Genomic DNA, 21324 nt, shown 5'->3' with positions numbered 1-21324 from the left:
AAATGAATGCAGATATTATGCTGCATGCATGACCAGTAAATACCAGAAATATGTTAGTTGTATTGAAGGCAACAAGTTGTTATTGTTTTTCATTCTGCATTCATTAATACTAACAAGCATCACATACTGACTCTGGCAGGGGTGGCACCAGGCGTGGCCAATCAGATTCTCAGGGTGGTCGGTGGTCGTGACACCCCTTGGCTCTGTCCATGCTCCTGAGTTACTCTAAGTATGGGGCCTGGGGATGTTTTCTTTACTGCCCACACTGCTGTTGAAAACCTGACACTGAACTCATCCTTCTAAGAAAACATCTGGAGTATGGTTAAGTCGAAATAACCCTACTTGTTTTTGTCAGTGTAACAGTGAGAAGCACAGTCTCTTGTGTTCTTATGCTGTGTATTATGAAGTTACACACTGACAGTAACAAGATATTGTTTTTCACCTTAATATAGAAAGCTAAAACTCTTCCTTTCTCTTGACAATTTTCTCTTGTAGCAATCTTTGTTGTTTTTGCTAAATTATCAAAGCAATGGCAGGACGTGGCCTTGAGGAAGAGCTGATGGGCCATTCATGTCTCTTACATACATTACATGAAAGCAAAGAACATTTACTGATACAGTAAATGAAAAAGAAATCACTGTCATATAATTCCACATTTCAAAGGATTTTGTCAAAGTGCACAAGTGGGGCTCTCAATTACAGAAAAACACAATATGCAACCAAGAAAGATACATTTAAATAGAGGTTAAATAAAGAAAAATAAAAAAAAACACAGTTATATTCACAGCAATATCACTAGTCTATCAAAACCAATTATAGTAAAAGGTGACTTCTACTGACCATGAGCCACACCATGACAGCCAAAACCCTTGTCATTCAGAGTATAGCACTGTTACATGTGCCACCTTATCTGACCAGTAAACACACATACATGCATACACACCTGGAGGTATCTACGGTTACCCCGAGTTACATCTTTACATGTAAGTGTACAGGTGAGAAGTGCCAGCATCAGTGTGAAGAGTTCTGCTAACAGAAATTAACAGTCATCCAATACTTACACCAGAACTCTTTGATAAACCTCCTTGGCTCCAACACATCCAGACCATGCCATAAAAGTCACATACATACAGTATATAGCAAACACGCACACAACTTATTCAGAGCAGTCTTTGAGTTTGATCTACAAAGGCTTCTCGCATCTATAAAACAACCCACATGCCCATTAAAAGTTGATATGAAACACACAGAAGCTACATATAATACAATAAACATTCAATTATTAAAAAACAAGTATAACTTAAAAAAGAAAAAAGTCTGTATAAATGTAATGATAATAATAATAATGGTGTAAATAAAAAGCTTAAAAAGAGACCGATGTAGGTCAGAAAATGTGAGGTCATGACACAGCTCAGGGAAAAGGGAAATGCATATGGGAAGTGGAACTAGGTGATAAATGGAGGGATGTGAGAAAAAGGAAACAAGTGTGCTAACAACAACTAACAGTGTGCATGTTCCAATAGCTTTGTACAGCATTCTCTCTTTATCTCTTCTCTTCCCCATGCTCTAGGTCAACGGGCAACAGCAACTTGTGTTTATGACCACTGATAGTGTGGGAGAGCAGCTGGCTAAAAATATCCTTTGTCAGTGTTGGGCTGTCCTGTACTGAATGTACTACCTGCATGGAGTGCAGCAGGGTCAAGGTTAGAAATTTGACCTGGCATCTGTCTGTCAACAATAAATAATTTTTTTTCCTGCTGCTGGCAGATCACTTTTTGTTCTGTATTGATTCTTCTCCATTTTTGACATTGTTTTTGTTCATCTGCACCATCTGTGATCAGATTAACTCATCTGTGACCTAGATTTCAGGGTAAGGCACAGTAATAAAAGCACAGTGTTGGGAAGTAGCACTGATAACCTGTTTGTAAATCAGTACCATAATGAGATCAATTATTAAGATTCAATGTTTTGGGGAATGTTAGCCTTTTCTGTATGAAATCTATAAAATATGCAGTTTTTCGTAGGTAAGCAAACAATTTATTGCCGATAAATAGAGTGCTGCAGGGAAGATGTTTTTTGTAGGCCAACCCCGAAGTTACAGTAGTATCGCCCTGATTCCCTTGACAAAAGTCCAGCAGGATTTTTCCATAGGCTTTTGGATTATTGTGGAAAATAAACTTTGTGACAAACAACAGTTTGTGATTTCTGAAGCCCAAATATACAATCATCAGAAGTAACAAGCTATTGTTAGGCTATAAATGAACTACACCTTATACATTTAATATTCCAGACAGCTTCTGTGGTATCATTTAGCCACTTGTTAGCAACCACCTTTTTTAAGGCATGTAAAAGCATTAAAAATCACGAGTGGGGTATTTACTGACATATTTTATTTCACAGAACAAAATGTGAAAATATACTGACTTTGTGTTAACCAGCCCTTAATTCAGGTGTCTAACCAAAAAACCCATTCAAAAAATCCACTGACTTTAGGGCAAGGGAACCAGAAGTGCAAAAATGCTGACTCAGTTCTGGGTTTTAGGACTCATTAATACAGCACTCTATTGTCTTCAAGAATAGAAAATCCCCACCCACTGGCCTGGAGCCAATCCCAGCTGACACGGTGTGAGAGGCAGGGTACACCCTGGACAGATCCCCAGTCTAACACAGGGCTGACACATGGCGACACTCACATTCACACTTACAGGTATTTTAGAGTCACTAATCAACCTACTGTAACACTCAGTTCTGGGTTTTAGGACTCATTAATACAGCACTCTATTGTCTTCAAGAATAGAAAATCCCCACCCACTGGCCTGGAGCCAATCCCAGCTGACACGGTGTGAGAGGCAGGGTACACCCTGGACAGATCCCCAGTCTAACACAGGGCTGACACATGGCGACACTCACATTCACACTTACAGGGCAGGGTGAGTCACTAATCAACCTACTGTAACCTGCATGTCTTTCAACTGTGGGAGGAAGCTTGAATACCTGGAGGAAACCCCTACAGACATGGGGAGAATGCAGAAACTCTGTACAGAAGGTCCCCAGTTGGCCATGAGGTTTGAACCCATGTTCTTGGTGTGATGCAACAGTGTTAACCACTGCAACACCAATTATCCATTATCATAATCAGGTTTCTTTAGTGTTGTCATATATGATTCATTACTTCCCAAGACTGTGGAGTCACTACTAATGCAAGACACATCTGCCCAGTTGATCTTGACTCGACTTGAGCTCATGTTACAGACAAGTCATTAGTATATCAACCACTAAGCATTTCCACAGAAGGGCTATAACTATGATAAACAGTGAAAGATTCACAGCACCACAATGACTATTGCTACATGATGCTGTGAGGAAATAAATTAGCTCAGCGGTACTGTGGATTGAATGATTAAATGTGCCTGTTACAAAAAAAGTGTGTGATTGTGTTTGTGTTGTGCATTCGGATGAAAGTAAAGATACATTCAAAGAGTTCTTTAGTGTGTGCTCTCGTGTGAGAGTGTGTGTCTGTCTGAACATTTGTTTAAGGTCAGTGCCTGTGGTACTTGTCATTGTACCGGTGGATGGTTACACATCCGTGATGAAAGTAAAGAGCTTTTCAAAGAGTTCTTTAGTGTGTGCTCTCGTGTGAGAGTGTGTGTCTGTCTGAACATTTGTTTAAGGTCAGTGCCTGTGGTACTTGTCATTGTACCGGTGGATGGTTACACATCCGTGGTAGGAGATCGGCCGCTGCATGGCTGCCACTCCTGTGATGATGCCTGTTGCTGGGTCGTAACACAGGATGGTGTCTGTAGCCTCACCATTTTCCCCTCTGCCACCAAGGATGAAGATCTTACCGTTGCACACTGACATGCCACAGCTCTCCTGCAGGGAGAGTAAGCCAGGAATTAGAGGATGCAGTTTCAGAACATACAACCCCAGTGCTCTTGCAGCTGAGGTCAAACAATCTGTTAATTCAGAATCTGCATTTGATCTATTACCAGTTTGTTAAAGGTGTGAGTCACATGTATCCAGTAGTCCTCTAGAGGGTCGTAGCAGAAAATGGACTTGGTGAGGCCACCACATACATAGATCAGGTTGTTGAGGGACACTGCTGTGATACAGCGCTTGGCGATGGGGATGTTGGCCCGTAGCAACCAGGAGTCTGTCTCTGGATCATAGCACTGAACCTGTGACAGACCGTTTCATGTGGTTAGTTGTATTTTATTGCAGTAAAAAAAAAAAAACTACTTAAAATGCTGTATATAATGTGGCTGTTAAATACAAAAAAGTTAAGTATGTAGATGAGTCTGTGGTTTTACTGACTGTTCTTTGGGCTGACAGAGTTCAAATGCCATACTCCCCATTTACTTACACTGCTGTCAGTCAAACACATGAAACTATTCCAGGGCAGCCTGCCATTTTTTGACCTCTGGGGTTATTCAGAGATCTTCATTTTAGTGTGACAGATGGCATTATCTCATACTTAAATTCCTTAACATTGCTGTTACTTAAGATTTAATAATAAAAATCTTAATCATGTTGTGTTACCTTTCACAGGAAGTCTTTCTTTAAAAAGGTGCTTTATCCTTCTTATTGAACCATTCCCTTTTTCCATCATGAAATTGTCAAATGCCACTGTCATCTCATTGAGTAAATGTGTTTCTATCAGTAACTCACTCATTAAACCTGAAATACAGTGCAATTTAAAATTGGGCACAGAGATAATAATCAAAATATAATTAATACAGGAAAACAGGCTTAATCATGATCGACCGGACTGATGAGGATATGACAGTTACTGAATCAGATAACTGCCTGTCACAGTTCTCAACGACACTAGGACCCAAAATGCAGACCCAGACTAGGCTGAGGTTAAGAAAGTCTTTATTAACAAATAAGGGTACAAAAACCAAGATGTGTAAATGTGGTGCCAGGAGCAAGCAGGGGAGACTTACAGTACCTCTCGACACTAACAAGTCAAGTTACTACTCAGTAAACCTACTCGCTGGTCTACTTGGAAAATGGGCTTTGTTGGTCCCTTGTATCCTTAAAGTATAATTATTGACAACAGGTTATCTAAGACAAAAACCTGACATAACTATGTGCTTATGTGTATGGTTACAGGAGCAAACATCTCTTTCCCACCTTGTCTGAACAAGTGTCGTCATCAGGCCCTCCTCCTATGACAAAGAGCTTGCCAGCACAGCTGGCCATGGCTGGGGAGCTGACAGCTTCTTTCATTGGAGCCACTTCTGTCCAGCGGTTAGAGAAGGAGTCATAACACTCCACACTGCTCAGGCGGCTCTGGCCATCATAACCACCAACAGCATAAACCTGAGGTCAGACACACAAACGTATTGGAATTAGAGAAAGATATATAATTGCCCCCTTGAAACATCTGCGACCTTTCCACTTACACTGTTTATGTACACTGCAATAAACGTTCACTATAAAAAAGATGTTTGTATTCAAGCACATGAGTTCCTTAGTATGAACAATAGTGTCCACATCAGTATTTAGAAAACTAGTCCATCAGGTGCAGTAACCACTGCACCATTATTCATGTCCTCATTGCTTTTACATCTGTAAAAAATGCCCTAGAACCCTGCAAACACTAGTGCATTTGTGTACGTTGAACTTCAACATTACTTCTAACTCTGTGCAACCGTCAGTAACAATGTAACAATACCTTGAGTTGCTGTTTTGTGTTGACATGCCTTGGGAATTGTGTCACCTACTGCAGTGGCGCCCATAACTTATTCTTATGGCTTATAACTAACTTAGAACTTATTTTAAGATTCCAGCTTCAAATTGGGTCTTGAACAGGTTCTGAAACTGTACTGTCATGAGTAGTTGTCACTGATAAACTATACCTGCTTAAGCTTGAATGCTGCAGGGGGCAAAATACTCAAGAGGCGTGGACCCTGGGCAGGATACAAAACTATCACAGGGACGACACATAAAGACTGACAACCTTTCAAACCTATGGGCAACTTAGAGTCACCAACTAAACTAACCTACATTTTACAAATCATCTAATTGGAATCATTAACAATAAACAAAAATAAACCTTACGGGAGACTGAAGACTCACAAGCTTGAAAACTGTGACATGCATGTTATGAAGTGCATTGTGGTTACACATACTACCCATTGGGAGCATAAAGAATGGCAATATGAGAAAAAAGCTGTAAACAATGGGCATTAGGAATGAAAAAATATAACCAAGAGAAAAGGAGTAAAACAAAAAGCAGGTAAAACGTAGAGATTTATGGTACAGTTCTGTGTCCTCTAACATTTTCTAGAAGGAGATCACATGTCAAGAGTAGCATTACTGGTTATGAACATAACACAACAGGCAGGTCTTATGCAACAGAAAACCTTCAGGCTGTTCGTGTCTCTCCAGAAAATCTGAAGTATAAACAAGAGCAGAGGAGGGAGAGAGAGTGTGAGGGAAGTAGAGAAAAGAGAGGGAAACAGAGACAAAGAAAGACTGAGAGAAAAGGGGGAACAAAGAGACAGAAGTGTATAGAGCACATGCATATTTGCATTCTCAACACCTGGCCTAACTGACAGCACTACCGCCTTTTTCAACTGAAAAGCTGCTTCAGAGAAAGAAACAAAACAGCAATAAATTATTGACCGTTTCTTGAACGTCACAGGTAAGGATTCCAAACTAGTGCTGTGTGTGTATGTCTGTATTAAATGATAACACACTACTTTTACCAGCATTTGGTAGAAGGCTGCTGCCACACTAATTCACAGACCAAGACTTTTGGTGATTTAAAACTGTTTATTTTAAAAAGGTAGGGTTGGCGATTCTTTTCAGAAGCATTTTTTTGTTACATATCTTCTCTCTTCATCCCGATGACAAAGAATACATTATATTAATTGACAACATAAAGAAACAAATCCGTCATCTCTGACAGGAGCAGGGCTGAAAGAGGGCTGACCAAAAATTTGACTCAGCATGAGCAAAACCACTGGATGGCCTGCCTGTCAACATGCTTCCTACTTGCATGCACCCTGTCCTTGCACGAGCCAAGAATCTCCCACAGGGCCAGGCAGGCAGATGTGTTACTCCTCTGTTTTGATAGCTAAAGCTAGCGAGCTATGGCAGAGAAAAGTACCCACAGCAGCTTTTGTTCGCAAACAGAGACCACTGTTACAGGCCAGGGTGGGATTTCTTTGGTTGTCTACTTTCAAAATCAAGCTTCCTCTTGCTGGTTTTTCCAGGATCGCCAACCCTACCTTCAATATTCTTGTTGTTAGAGCTGATAACAAATGTTAGATGTGGGTTGTTTGTTGCCACAAATAAAAGAGATTAAGTGACAAAGTTAACCAAATGTAGTGTGAAAATGTTTTTTAAAAGTTTTTTTATAAACTGCCCTTAAAGGATTTGTTCGCCCACTATTTCCCACTTGTCCCAAGTCATTTCAAGCCATACAGGTTTTATTTGCCATACAGGTTTAGATATATTTTCCTGCTTCACAATAAAACAGGCATGAACAGAGTTTTTGTTTTGGTGCTAAAAGCATGAAATGAAAAACATTAATTGCAAAGTGTATGTCCAGAATCAATATCCTGACTATTTTGGATAATCCACAGACCATGTTGTGACTATGTTTCTCAGAAACTACTTTCTACCAAAAAAAAGTCCCAATGGAAACTATGCAGAAAAGTCTGTTGATTACCCAAAGTCAGGGGGTCACAAAGGTTAAATAAGAAAACAGGCTTTTTCATATTTTGGGTGAACTACCCCTTTAGCTCTCTACTGAGAATAACCAGAAACGATGGTAGGGTCAGGCAGTGAGGACTGGAAGGTACTGGATCGGTCTCAGTATAGGTATATTTCACACTAGCTCAATGATCATAGCACATATTCAATGCTGGCTTGAGGTATCACATAAACACTACATTGAGCCAAACATGATTCATGACTCTCTGTGGGCACACTTACAAGCTCCAACAAGCACATTCACAGGGTTTTTCATGACTATGTTTAAAAATTAACAATGGCTCAATGATTAATAGTTTATTCGATATGCAGAGAAGCGAGAAGTAGTGATCATGACACAAATACGGAGACAGAGGTTTCAGGGAGAGAATGACAAAAAAATGGAGCGTGAGAGAGAGGCACTGACAGAGACAAAGAGAAAGAGAGGGAGAGAGAGAAACATTATGAGAGACAAGAGCAGCTGTCACCAAGTGCAACCTAAACAGGGTGAGGAAAACAAATGGTGACCTATTTTTGCTAATACACTGGAAAAAAGACCAGTCCAACAGGGCATCATAGAATGCAAGACACCGAGCTGTGTGTGTGTGTGTGTGTGTGCGTGTGTGTGTGTGCGTTCTTGTACCTGTATCTTTTTGAGAACCAGTTTTAGAAATTCAAACTTAAGGTTACAACTAGGAGTAAATGAGTAAATACAGACTTGGTGGAAGTCAGATTTGAGGTCTTTGCATGATAGCATGAATATGCACATGTTCTCATTATACAAGCTTGTTTACAACACTCAACCTTTCTTTTCCATACCTGCTACTGGAGCACCAGTGCTGCTCACCAAAAGGGGAAATTACAGACTGAATGAGGAAATAACTGGGTCTACAGTCAGCAGGAGGGGAAACTGAATTCAGAGGGAAAGCGACAGCACAAAGACCATCCTAAAGGGACAGAAACTGTGAGGTTTTGAGATTGGAGGACTGATACAACTGTGTAACTCCCAAGTTCTAGGCTTTGAACTTAAGCACAAAAATGCATATTAATGCCACAACTGAACCAAAACTTTGACTATACTATCTTATTTTAGCATCAAATAATTTTTGGATGAGGGGGAGCTACAGATCGGTAAGTTTAAACTGGGTTTTCCTTAATGTCCTATAGTAAAGTTGAGTGGCAGCCTTATGAGTCCAACTTGTTTTCACCATACCTTGATACGTGACTCATTTAGGAGATAATTACTGACTTTTACAGCCACAGTGTAGTCATACAGCTGATTACCTCATTGTTGTGGAAGATCTCTGGGTAGTTTGAATGCACGCATATGTTTTTGTTGTTTCTTTGGCAAGGCAACTAAACATTTTGCCTTTTTTTGGAACTCACAGAAAATCCGATACAGATTAGCCTCACGCAGCCTCCCAAAAAAACAAAAGTACAGTATGTTTGCACAATAGCTGCAGATGACAATAACCCCTCCTGATTCATGCCCTTTCTGGCAAAGTAAATAAAGCACTGTTTTAGCCCAAAGACTTTCAACAATACTTGTACTTGTGTCCATGTCATCTTTTTATCTTCCGCCTGCGTCAGCCAAGACAATCATTGGCTGTTCTTCTTTATTCAACACTCATGCAAGATATTTACAGCTCAGATGCTTCCCGTGAGGTGCACATGCCATTGTCTTATAGTGGTCTATATTTGTTTTGCATTACGTTGGTCTTTACAATCACAAATGCCGTAAATGTATGTGCAATGCAATGAAGGCAGTTCTGGCTATTTACTGTAGTTTAAGCACTATTAATGGTAGAGTTCATTTTCTTGTAAATAGACTGCAGCATTCCATAGGAACTTGAGCAGTATTTTACTATGTATTCAAGTGTGCTGAATTATGCATATACCGTACATGCAAACCCATTATGAGTTTACAGGCTTAATAGAAGTTAAATAAAAAGCAATAACTAAAAGTGATTCTTTTTCACGTATACCAAATGTATTGGGTGTAATCAGCTGTGCAGTTCCATGTAGCTGAGGTCATTTCCAAACTCTGGGCAACAAAAACAAATCCATCGCACACAAAAACAATACATCACTCCTTGTCACAAGGCGGCCTCATAAACAAAGACAGTAATAAGCAGAAAGCAGACTGTTGTCAAATATGACTGGAAGCCCTTAGTGCTGCCTCCTACCTGCCACTGATGAGTCACCCATGTCTAAGACTAAACACTTAGTCAATCATCACTTAGTATGCACAAACTTTATGTTTAAGAATGAATTCTTTCAACCCTGCAGGTAAGACACTATGACAGCAAAAAGCCAGCAAAGCAGTCTTTATGCAAATTTCCTTGAGTGCCAGTCTTTTTTTTAAACAAATAGTGTGCTTGGCATTTTCCTACCATGAATGAATGCACTTCGGTGTTCAGGTAAGTTAATAACAATAATGGGCTGCATTGTTATCCTATTCCTCTGAAGCACCATTGACTCAAATTTCTGTAAAATCTTCTTCAATAGGTAGATGAGGCAAACCTTTCCATGATTACTGGGTGGTATTCAAGAGGGCCCAATAATGTACAGTAGGACACAGCTTTTTACTGTTGCATCAGTCATCAGTGCTATCATTGGGTCAACTCTGACACTGAACAGTAAATTAATTCCTACATCAGAGGCATCTACATAAATCTGGTTTAGGGTCTTGAGGTCCCCTCCTTACCTTGCCCAGTAGGACACCCATCTTGTGCCTCCAGCGGCCTTTGTTAAGAGAAGCCACTCTGATCCACAGGTTGAGCTGTGAGTTGTACATCCACACATCCCTGCTGTTGATACGACCACCTAAAATCACCAAAAGGCAAAATGGCAGGTTCTTTCAATAATGCTGTTGAGTAGATGGGCAAAAACTCAATTTAGTACTAGGCAATTTAGTTTATTATTATTAGTAGTATTGTCTGTTAATGCAGTTGACCTGATATAAATGTGAAGATTAACAAGTAAGCCCAAGCTGCTCTGGTGAACAGCCAACTTTGAATAGTGTGTTTATGTCAAAGTAACTGGAGCAAAGTTGTAAGAGTCTTATCTGACTTTGAACTAAGCTGGGTATAAAGACAACTACAACTACTTCTACAACATGACCAAGTTATCTGTTGTCTCTGGGTATACATGCATTGTAAGAACTTGTAGAGATAAACAACGGTGCCCCAACTAGGTTACGAGCACCGTGACATGCCCTTTCTCTCTCTCAATAACCCCTGTTGAGCCACATCTTATTTAAGACCACAGCTAACAGGAGCTGTACTAGAGACTGGAGGCCTCCAAGGTATTTTCACCACTACACCCTTCCCACCAAACAAATGCACATGTACACACATCTGTGTATTGATTCATTACAAAAAATGTAACTGTTTTTTAAAAATACAGTGGTGGGATGAGCAAACTTTGCTGCATGGAGAACAGACAATGGATTGCATTCACTGGGAAAAACTGCTAACAGTAAAGATAAAGAAAATCATTGAGAAACTAAAAGAGTTCTTAATAACCAGTAGCTGTTATCTGATGGCTTTTATCCAACAATCTGTCCAGAAGAAGCATATATCAGAGCATATCTGTAGGATGGATTGCAACAAAAGTCAAGCAGATAAACAGAAAGATTGGTCACATTCTGTTATTTCACATCAGGACTTAAACTGATCACATGATGGTGATATCATTTAATGAAATACATGTTATGAAAATTGATATAAACAGTCCTGCCTTCAAACAATCTTCCTTTAAAACATTATGCCCTTTAGAGAAAAGCAGTTTAATGCCAAATATTAATACATAATAATCTCCAAAACCTAAATAAATTAAAAAAAATCTCAATCTATTATATTTTGTTGGTGGTAGTGTCCACAGTTTCCTGTTTTTGGTTGTACAGAACACGTATGGATGGCAATCTGGAGCAATCACAAGGGCATAAAGAAAAACTGCCACTGTAAACAAGGGTGTCTAGGCCTCTCGTGCATGTATAGGGAAACAAAGCAGGAGCTTCCCATATTGTAAGATGGATGACAATAAGACTAGAGAGATGTGTATAAATAGTAGTCTTGTGTTTCATCCAAACAATTTAAAAAAAGACCTCCTTGAAAAGTCATCTAAATAAGTATTTAAGTAGCTATATATGTTTACAGGACCTCTTGATTTGTGTTGATGGATAGTATAAGGTAGTTAATATCAGTCATTTTTAATTAGTGTAGCAGACCAACAAAAGGAGATGAGAAGGAAGTGAGTGGCAGAAATGTGTCTGCGTGATAATCTGCAAAACAATGAAAGAGCTGCTGCCCTTGAGGTTTTTGCAGGCCTCCAGACTAACATGTCATAATGGTGGCACTGATGCCACCAAGTCTCTCAGATGGTGGCAGACCCTCAATCCGCAGTATGAGTAGGAATGTGCGCGCGCCCCTCATCCATGTCTGCACAGGGGTATGGGTAAAGCATGGATCCCCTTTAAGACTACAGATAGCTGCAGCTGCATTAGAAACTGGAAACCCAAAATATTTACCAGTGTGAAGACAGGGGCAGACAGATAGAATGGAGGCATGTGTGGGGATGTACACAAGAGACTGCCAGATAAGAAAACCAAGCTGAAAAAATGGGATTAAATGTATCAGTGAAAATAGGACAATGAAAATCATAACATGCTAGTGCATATATGTCCAGATGGGTGACAAAGTAAAATCCAATATAAAGTCTCTCAGGAAGGTGTCGGGCCACCACATGCCACCAGAACAGTTTCAGTGCTCCTTTGCATTGATTCTACAAGTCTCTGGACTCTATTGGAGGGATTAACTACATGTAATTAAACTAGCATTTTAACTATATTTTGCAGTAGCTTGCTGGAGGTTCAACTACATTCATATTTGCATAATGATTCAAGTAGCTCAATAACTATTTAGCCATTTTTTGTGTACTACTGAAACTACAAACTGTTTTAGGATGTAAAAGGAAAGGAATTATTTTTATTTTTATTTGTACCATGCTGCATGTGAGTGGCTTTTCAGGATTGGCACGGGCAGTTTCAGTTCACAACAAAAATAAAACATTCTTTGCACTTTTATCCATGTGAAAACCCCAGATGGGACAGTTTTATTTAGGACAGGTTTAGTTCTCAGGCAACAAACTCAATTGAGTGGCTTTTTTTGCCATCATGTGACTGTTGTGTATTAGTATTATTACGATTTTGTATCAGATATATCAACACAATCATTTTTTCACAAAGTAGTTTGAACTAATCTTTCTAAGCAGCTTTAGATAGCCAAACTAGATTTCTCCCTAGCTTTGATGTAGCTCAACTTCTTCCAGTGTAAAGTAATTAGGCTATGCTTTCTAAGTATTAGCATTTGTTGTTTCTGCGCTCATTTATTCAGGGTTTACTTTTAATTTGCATACATCTGTGCTGTATGTGTGTGAGACAGAAAGACATGTGGGAAGGAGTATGCTTGACTGTGCTTAAGGGCAGATCGATAGCACGCACGTGAGGACTTGGCACAGTGAGAGTATAAAGAAAACCATGAACACACTCTTGAAGGAAAAAACACTCTTTTTTTCCTTAATATCTTCTCTTTCACTTTTTCTCTTCTTGTCTATATCTTTCATCAGCTGGTTTTGTCTAGAAGTGCTTTTCAGCTCATTTAAAGCATGTCTGAGCATCAGCTGTGGTACCAAGCACATTTGAACTTGTCTCGATCTATTTTCTTGGAAATGATTTCACAAAAAAAGAAGAAGAACAAAACCTTTGACCTAGAAGCCATCAGTCCTGCAGCAATACAGAACTGCATCTTGTACACATCACATTTATAATCCATGTTTGACTTTGGCAGCTGCCCTTTACTCTGACTCCAAATGCTGGATGATGTAATACTAATATATTTAATCTAGATCTTTTTTTGACAAAGGAGACTTACATCAAACTTGGCCCACACTAAGGTTCCAAAAATGCAGCAACCTTTCCAGGAGGCCATGAGAGCTATAATTTTTCAGTCATAGGTTTATTTCAAATGTATGGCATTCTATTGCAGCAGTGTCAAATTGAAAGGGTTTGTTAGAGTTCTGTATAAAGATGATCCTAGAAAGCTGCTGAAATAATGGATAAGGTGATGACTGTTAACTGGCCAATATGAAAAGGAAAGAAACAAGAGAGCCATGAACCTCTCTCTCAGCACAGAGCCTGGAGAGTGCATCCAGATGCTGATCTCATATTTTCCTTTCACTCAAACAGTCAGAGGCTGTACAAACAACACAGGGCAAACTGCCACCATGGCCTTTCCTGCCACTCCACTGGGAGATTAGATGGAGTTAAGCACAAACACACACTCACCATGTCCCTCAAGATTGTACTAGAGAATTTTTGTTTTTATGTGTGACACAATCTTACACTAATTAAAAGAATCTGGACTTTGCAATAACCAAGAACATACTGACTCAGAAGAAGAAGGTATATTACCAAAGCTTGAAACTGACTTTTGGACCACTACTCATGATATGACAAACAGATTCTAACTTACTAGCCATTTTGAATTTCCAATAGCCAAAATTGTTTTCCTGAAAAATCAAAAACTGTAGGTCATTGATCGGTTTCTAAAGAGGGAAAATCAAAAGGCAACGAGGAAGGAAAGGTGTTTAAGCACATTTTGGAATCAGATTCATCATTTGTCAAATCATTTGTAACTTGACAACATTAGCTGTCAGAGTTAATAGACACCTGTACATTGCAGTTTGGCTTGTGCTCATTTCAGGCCTTGATAGAACCATGCTATTGAATTTTTGTAACAAATATAGGGGGGTCTTACCTGACACCAGAATGTCATTGCGAAGGGCGCAGACAGCATACTCTGACTTGGTGAACTCTGGCAGTTTAGCCAGTGGTTTCCACTCTCCTGTGACTGGATCATAGCATTCAGTGTAGGGCAAATTGAAACCACCCATTCTCTCACAGCCACCCACCACAACAATCACCTCAGAGTAGCCAGTGGACCTGTACAGAAGAATGGGGGAAGGTCAGACAGAAGGAGAGATGGAAAATTTAGAGATGGAGGGGGAATAACAACATAGAAGAAGCTATTATAAAGCAAACACAAGAACATTCAAATTAAACGGCTCGTCACAGGAATTAGCAGACATGGCATCTGGTTCAAGATGGTGCCTCAGTTGTGTGCTCTCTTTTGTGTTTTTGCTGTTTCTGCTGGGTTTTCTGCAATCCACCTTTACTAAAGAAGAGCTCTTAAACATCAAACAGCTCGCTCCGAACACTTTCTCCTGTTGTTACAAATGAAAAATGTGCAGACATTTTAGTCAGAGAAACAGCAGCTCTCTATGAGACCTAGAGAAGATGCATGCAGGGAGAGCAAGTTGGTGTACTGGTTAAGTTATGACAGCGAGGAGCCCATCTATTAACCTAATGAATCTCCGCTCTCTAGCCAACAAAATGGATGAACTGCTTCTCGTTAACCATACTAACTCTGACTTCACACGTTCTGTTGTTCTGTGCTTCACTGAGACCCGGCTCGTGGAGTCCATCTCGGACAGCGCAGCTCAGCTGCCAGGCTCCAAGCGCCACAAAGTCGACCGCATAACGGTCCCCCCTACAACTACCTCCCCTCCTCTAGCCCCCCACCCCTGACAATCTGTGAAGAGGATGTGCGTGGTCTCTTTCAGAGACAAAATATCAGGAAGGCACCACACCCAGACAGTGAGACTCCCTCCTGTCTGAAAGTCTGTCATGAAGTCCTTTGAGAATCCGGTGTTGATCCATCTGAAGGACATCTCAGGCCCACTGCTAGACCCCCTGCAGTTTGCCTTCTGGGCAAACTGGTCAGTGGATGATGCAGTCAACAGAGAATTGCATTATATTCTGCAACCCCTCAACTCCCAAGAGACCTGTGCACAGGTCCTCTTTGTGGTCTTCAGCTCAGCATTCAACATCATCATCCCAGACATCCTGCACTCCAAACTCACCCAGCTCACTATGCTTGCCCATACCTGTCAGTGGGTCACCAGCTTTGTGGCAGATAGGAGGCAGCAGGTGAAACTGGAAAAACCACATCCAGGACCGGATCAGTCGGCACAAGCACCCCTCCAGGGATGTGTGCTCTCCCTGCCGCTCTTTTCCCTCTACACCAATGACTACACCTCAGACAACCCCTCTGTTAAACTCCTGAAGTTCAAAGATGGCAAAGGTCATTGGTCTCATCCAAGATGGCGACAAGTCTGCATACAGACAGGAGGTTGAACCTGTGGTGTAGCCGAAACAACCTGGAGCTGAACACACTCAAAACTGTGGAGATGAAAATGGACTTCAGGAAGAGCCCCCATACTCTACCCAACACCATATTCAGCAGCACTGTCATCAGCAGTGGAGACCTTCAAGTTTTGGGGCTCCACAGCAGAGGATATACTAAGTTTGTTCTCTGCACTTCCATCACTGTCTGGTTTGACTCAGCAACCAAACATGACAGGAACAGACTCCAAAGGACAGTTCAAACTGCAGAAAGAATCATCTGTGCCAACCTGACCTCCTTAAAAGACCTGTACACGTCATGGGTCAAGAGGAGGGCAGAGAAGATTTCTGAAGACCCCTCACATCCTGGTCACAAACTGTTATATAAACAGGTGCAACAGGTGAAGAGAAAACAGAAGAATGTTTGCTACATCCGTCCTACTGAGCACACAGTTCTTTAAGTGTGTGTAGTTTGTATTTGGCATTTTACCGCAGGTTGGATGCACTGTACACAGATGCATTTCATGTGTAGCCAGTAATTCTCTCATTGTGTACTATCTGTTGGAGATGTAGCTTCCCCTTCTCCAATGTGTTTCTTTAGGCTCCTCTGTGCACTTTTTGGGACACCAGGGCTTCCAATGTGCAAGTGAACACCAGCGCGAGTCTAGCTCGAGATGCAAGTGAGATGCTACGCATGGCACACACTATGCTTTTGGTCTGTGCGTGTGCAACGTGGACTGTCGTGTCTCTAAATCTGATCAGCATAAAATTGTAAATCTCAGAGTGGTGAAGGCGGATCATGCTGAAAACCGGCCATTTCCATTCTCCGCCGATAGATGCATCTCTAATTATTTTACCTACTTGTATACATTCACAGTATGAGACAGTCTAGCCCAGGAACAATATAGCTTTAAGTGTGTGTGCATGTGGTTAATTAGATTCTATAGGCTTCCCAAGAGAAAAGAGGCCCCAGTGTAGACACAGAAAAGAGAGAATCACGCATCTGTTTTGAGCAGGAAAAGATATGTCCCTCAAGGCAAACAAAGTTGACAATATGTGGGACTAACTGCCTGACTGGCTTTCTGATCTGAACAGATCTGCCTGCATACAGGCAGAATAAACCTGAATAGCATGTCAGGCTGCCATTAATAAGTGACAACTGGCACTGTTCCCACTTTAGCCCTTACAGCAGATCTAACACACAAAGGCAGCTGCATTGTTGTTTGACGTACAGCGAGCTACCATATGGTCTGTTTTGTATCTCATTCATAAGGTTTCAGTCAACATCAACCTTTATCAAACCAAATACAAAAAAAACAAACACCGTTAATAAAAGACTATTTCGAAATAGGTATATAAAGAACAGGTGGGGACACTCAAACACATCAGCAAGGTGAGTTAACACTGCTGGTACTATAACAAGTCTCAACATTTCATGACTGCTGTTTCTTGCATCAGATTATTTTTTTCTTTCCAGCAAACCGGTCTGTGTATGGACATGCCCAGCCTCCTTCATTATCATTTCCATTACAAAATAGGACAACAAAACACAGCTTGGTCAATGACACACTTGTCTGTTCAGCACATAAACACTCCTTGTCTCTTTGTCTCTCTCTCGCTCACACACACACACACACACACACACACACACACATAACCATAACACTGCCAGGAGCACAGAGTTCATGCAGAAGTTGTAACCTCTAGCTAGCCAGTGTGGGACAAAAGACTAACTGCTTAAAAAAGACATGTTTTCTTATCTCAATGTTTTATGTCAGTGTTTCAGCCCGATATGATGAAACAGCTGTTAGATAAGGTCAAACTAAAGATTTTTTCTTTTTTACTGGAAAATAATTAGAGACAAAAGGGAGATAAATGATCCATTATTCATGTGACTGCAGCACAACATGTTCTGTAAGCATGTACCTAGACTAACAAGTCATACTACTTCCTCAGGCCAAAAATATTGTGACAGCATACACTGATTGATGAACTAATGCTGCTTTCCTTTCGTAAATAAATTCTAGGCTATTCTTCATCTTCCTCATTCCTTGTAAGTCAACATTTTAGTTACCTGCGTGGACGAGTTCTGGGTGACATCATTTCATTACCAAGCACGTGATAGCGCCTGGCCTCATGGAGAAGCTGGTAGCACTCTGGGGCATTCTGGATGAGCTGGTCTCCCTCCACTGTCTGGACAAAGTAGTTGGGGTGCAGAAGGGGCAGGCGCACATGGTGCAGCAGTGCCTTCAGCATGGGCCTCCTGTGCTCCACACTGTGGTACACCCATCGCATCACTGCCTCAAAGACCACCTCCTCCTTCCCAATGGACAGCTCATCACTGGCAATGTATTCTTCCAGCTCTTCTCTGCGTAGGTCGAGGAACTCCTCATGTTGAGACACCTCTGAGAAGTTGGCCAGGGCGTAACTGTTGCAGCGGCTGGCTAGCTGCTTCAGGGCATGTGCATCTGCAAACTGCTGGATACCCAGGCAGTTGCATGGGTCCAGCTGGTCCTCCAGGAACTTTGCACAGGCATCACGCAGTGTGGTTATCTGGAAGAGGTTGGAGGTTTCAAAGAGGAATTGGACATTCTCAGTGGTGATTTTGGCGCGGCCAGTGTAAACATAGGTGAGGAAGGAGTCCATCGCCTCAGCCAGTATGCCATTGATCTCGACAAGCATCTCACGGCTCTCACGGTGATCATTGCAAAACATAGCTCTGAAGTAGGAAGAGCAAGCTGAGAGCACGGCACGATGACACGGGAACTCGCGGCCCTGCACACTGATGACCACATCGGTGAAGAGGCGGCAGTCGCGAAACTCATTGAACACCTGCAGGATGCCCTCTGAGTGGGACGAGCCAGAACAAAAGTCCAAGACATCCTGAACAGCCAAAGTTTTGGAGTCAACCTCAAACACCTTAGGGATCAAAAACATATATGAAATTTGTGACTTCAGTAAGTTGAGACCAAAACTGCAAGATAGAAATCATATAAAATGTTTCTTTAACAGCACCTTGCGTTTAACAGCTGGTGAGTCTCTGATCCCGGGGTCCTCCCTGTTCATCCTTCTGCCCAGAATCAACACCATGGCTGCCACCTTCAATGTAGACCTTCTCTAAACTTTAAGATAACCTGGGGATGGAGGGCAGGTAGTACATTGTTATTACAAAAATAACTGTTTCCATCAAATATTACTATATAATGTTAGCACAGCATCCTATTAGATGTGGTAGGGTAATACAGAAACGGACATAAATAGAAACCAAACTGGATCACACTAGCACAAACCGAGAACATTCTTTACATGAAAACAAAGCATGTTCATAGAAGTTAGAAAAAACACAAGTACCTCAAACAATTTTCTCAAGTCTGTGGCGTACTATTAAAATCCCTTACATCACAGTTTAAGAAAAGTAGTTTCAAAGAATGAAATCTGAGCTGCACACATGGCTCCATGACACCTGCTCTACCCCATCATTGCTGCGTAACAGTTGTGCCCTGCAGCACAACAGATTGCATGAGACAAAAGATGACAAAGAGACACTAGCAGAAGAGAGACTGAGCAGTGGTTGGAAGACCAACCCATACATGTCAGCCAGGTTGAAAGACAGAGGGAGCAGAGATGCTACCAAACACTACTTATCATTGTTTGAATAACAAAGTCAGAGCTTCTGATAATCTTGTTTCATCATTTCTGTTTTAGTTAAACCTGTGGTCTTATGTCATTTACCTCTTTTAAAATATGTACTTGTGTCAATCAACCAAGATTTCTCATGAATTATGCTTTGTTCACATCCACAAAGCCTGTGTATTTATTTTGGACATCCTGTTCCAAAGTTCTTGAAGATACAAAAGATTAAAATCTTTTATCTATAGCCACATTGTCTCCATTAAAGCTTGCAGTATATCTGGCCTTTCCTCCTGTGAGTTAACTTAATTATCTCAGGTTATTTTTACCTTTGGCTCAGCCTAGGCAGACTCAGCCTATTTACGTGTGTTATTTGCAAGCAACATCACCTCCTAGAAGTCGTAGAGAGTAGAGGACAGGTTTAACCAGGGATGTCTGACGCATATAAGATTTACTTTGTGACTAATACCTACCGATGAAGAACCCCATAAAACAAATAACATAAAATGAAATAAAACCGATTTTATTGTGGAATCCGTTAATTGTATTATTGTTTGGCGTTTTCCAGGTGGAACCACGCAAAATTGAGAATTGATAGAGGCTTATGACAAATAATAAGTATTATTTTGAAAGATATTTAGGTGTGAAATATGTTGTAGTCTATGTAATTATTAAAATATTAACTACAGATATGCAAGTAAATATATTTACAATATAACCATGTAAATAAACAGGCAGAAAAACTATCTGCCCGGTGTATTAGACAAAGGAAACGTGCCGCTAACCCTTGACAACATGCTAAGTAAAGTGGCTAATCCGTTGTTTTATTCACTATTGCGACAAACTCAAGAGCAGGAAATAACTACATATTCAAAGAGCATAAACATTAACAACAGTCTTTGTTTCAGACAAACGTTGTTACCTTATGAGGAAGTCTCAAGATGAAGTTTCCTCTTCAGTTACAAAGTGGATAAAATAAAAAAAAGTGTGGAGAAAAAAAATCTATATGCTGACGAGATTTATTGGTATGTCTGACAATATCTGCCCGCCATCAGTTATGAGAAATAAAGTCAACTGTTAAACAGATAGAACATGTTGAATTCCACTTGAAGACATAAACAAAGAGTTCTAACACTAACTGTAAACACAGAAGCTATATATAGTTGTCGGCCTAAAAAAAATCTAGTCCACTGTGCATCATGGGCAATGGAGTTCAATTGACAGCGTTATCGATTATTTTTTGCGAAATAAGAAACTACATTTCCCACGAGCCTTGCGTTCTCCACGTGGCTGTCCTTTGTTTGCAAACAAACCCAACTCTCAATGGAAAAAAACTTGACTAAGACGTAACTGCAGTTAAGCAATACATTCAAAACAATATCAGTTTTATAGTTTTACTTGTATGAACACGTATGACAATTAGTAAGGTAGTATTAACGGAACATGCTAGGAAAATGCCATTAAATTCAGCTAAAGATTTGTATAAAGCGTGTATTTGTGTTTAGGTCGACATAGTAGTTAGGCTATATATATATATATATATATATATAGATATAAATGTTAGGCTATATATATATATATATATATATATATATACATACGATTATGAAAACATAAAAAGCATTGTGTAACCAAAAAGGCGATAACAATAATGTGATTTTATGGGCACGTGAAAGCAGTATGAAACGCAAGACACTCTGTTTTTCAGACGAGGAAGGAGGAGCTTAGTTTGAACAAAGGAT

At 40.5% G+C, this 21324-nt stretch overlaps 1 protein-coding gene and 1 long non-coding RNA gene across 2 annotated transcripts; both read right to left on the bottom strand.

The window, feature by feature from the left end:
- Positions 1-604: 604 nt before the first annotated feature.
- On the bottom strand, positions 605-3582 carry LOC109957705 (uncharacterized). Its single transcript, XR_002274580.1, has 2 exons — positions 2948-3582; positions 605-2730 (listed from the first exon to the last, which is right to left on the bottom strand). It is a non-coding gene; the product is annotated as an uncharacterized LOC109957705 (long non-coding RNA).
- Positions 3583-3594: 12 nt separating this feature from the next.
- Positions 3595-20772, bottom strand: klhl24a (kelch-like family member 24a). Its single transcript, XM_020595822.1, has 8 exons — positions 20505-20772; positions 18968-19086; positions 18027-18871; positions 14526-14710; positions 10415-10533; positions 5137-5325; positions 3990-4178; positions 3595-3873 (listed from the first exon to the last, which is right to left on the bottom strand). The coding sequence occupies exons 2-8, from the start codon at positions 19040-19042 to the stop codon at positions 3673-3675; spliced, it is 1803 nt and encodes a 600-aa protein (XP_020451478.1). The 5' UTR covers positions 19043-19086; positions 20505-20772; the 3' UTR covers positions 3595-3672.
- Between the last annotated feature and the right edge of the window lie 552 nt (positions 20773-21324).

This window comes from Monopterus albus, unplaced genomic scaffold (genome assembly GCF_001952655.1).
Source record: "Monopterus albus unplaced genomic scaffold, M_albus_1.0 scaffold28.1, whole genome shotgun sequence".
Taxonomy (NCBI): Eukaryota; Metazoa; Chordata; class Actinopteri; order Synbranchiformes; family Synbranchidae; genus Monopterus; species Monopterus albus.
The sequence above is the reverse complement of the archived record's forward strand: the minus strand, read 5'-3'. Positions and strand labels throughout refer to the sequence as shown.

What these genes read in the sequence shown, in the direction of transcription:
- klhl24a (XM_020595822.1), bottom strand. Translation starts at nt 19,042, where the DNA reads ATGGTGTTGATTCTGGGCAGAAGGATGAACAGGGAGGACCCCGGGATC. An exon ending in TGGGTGTCCTACTGGGCAAG is followed by an intron (nt 5,326 to 10,414) that starts GTAAGGAGGGGA and finishes GTCTGACCTCAG; the next exon opens with GTTTATGCTGTTGGTGGTTA. An exon ending in ACGACACTTGTTCAGACAAG is followed by an intron (nt 4,179 to 5,136) that starts GTGGGAAAGAGA and finishes GGTCTGTCACAG; the next exon opens with GTTCAGTGCTATGATCCAGA.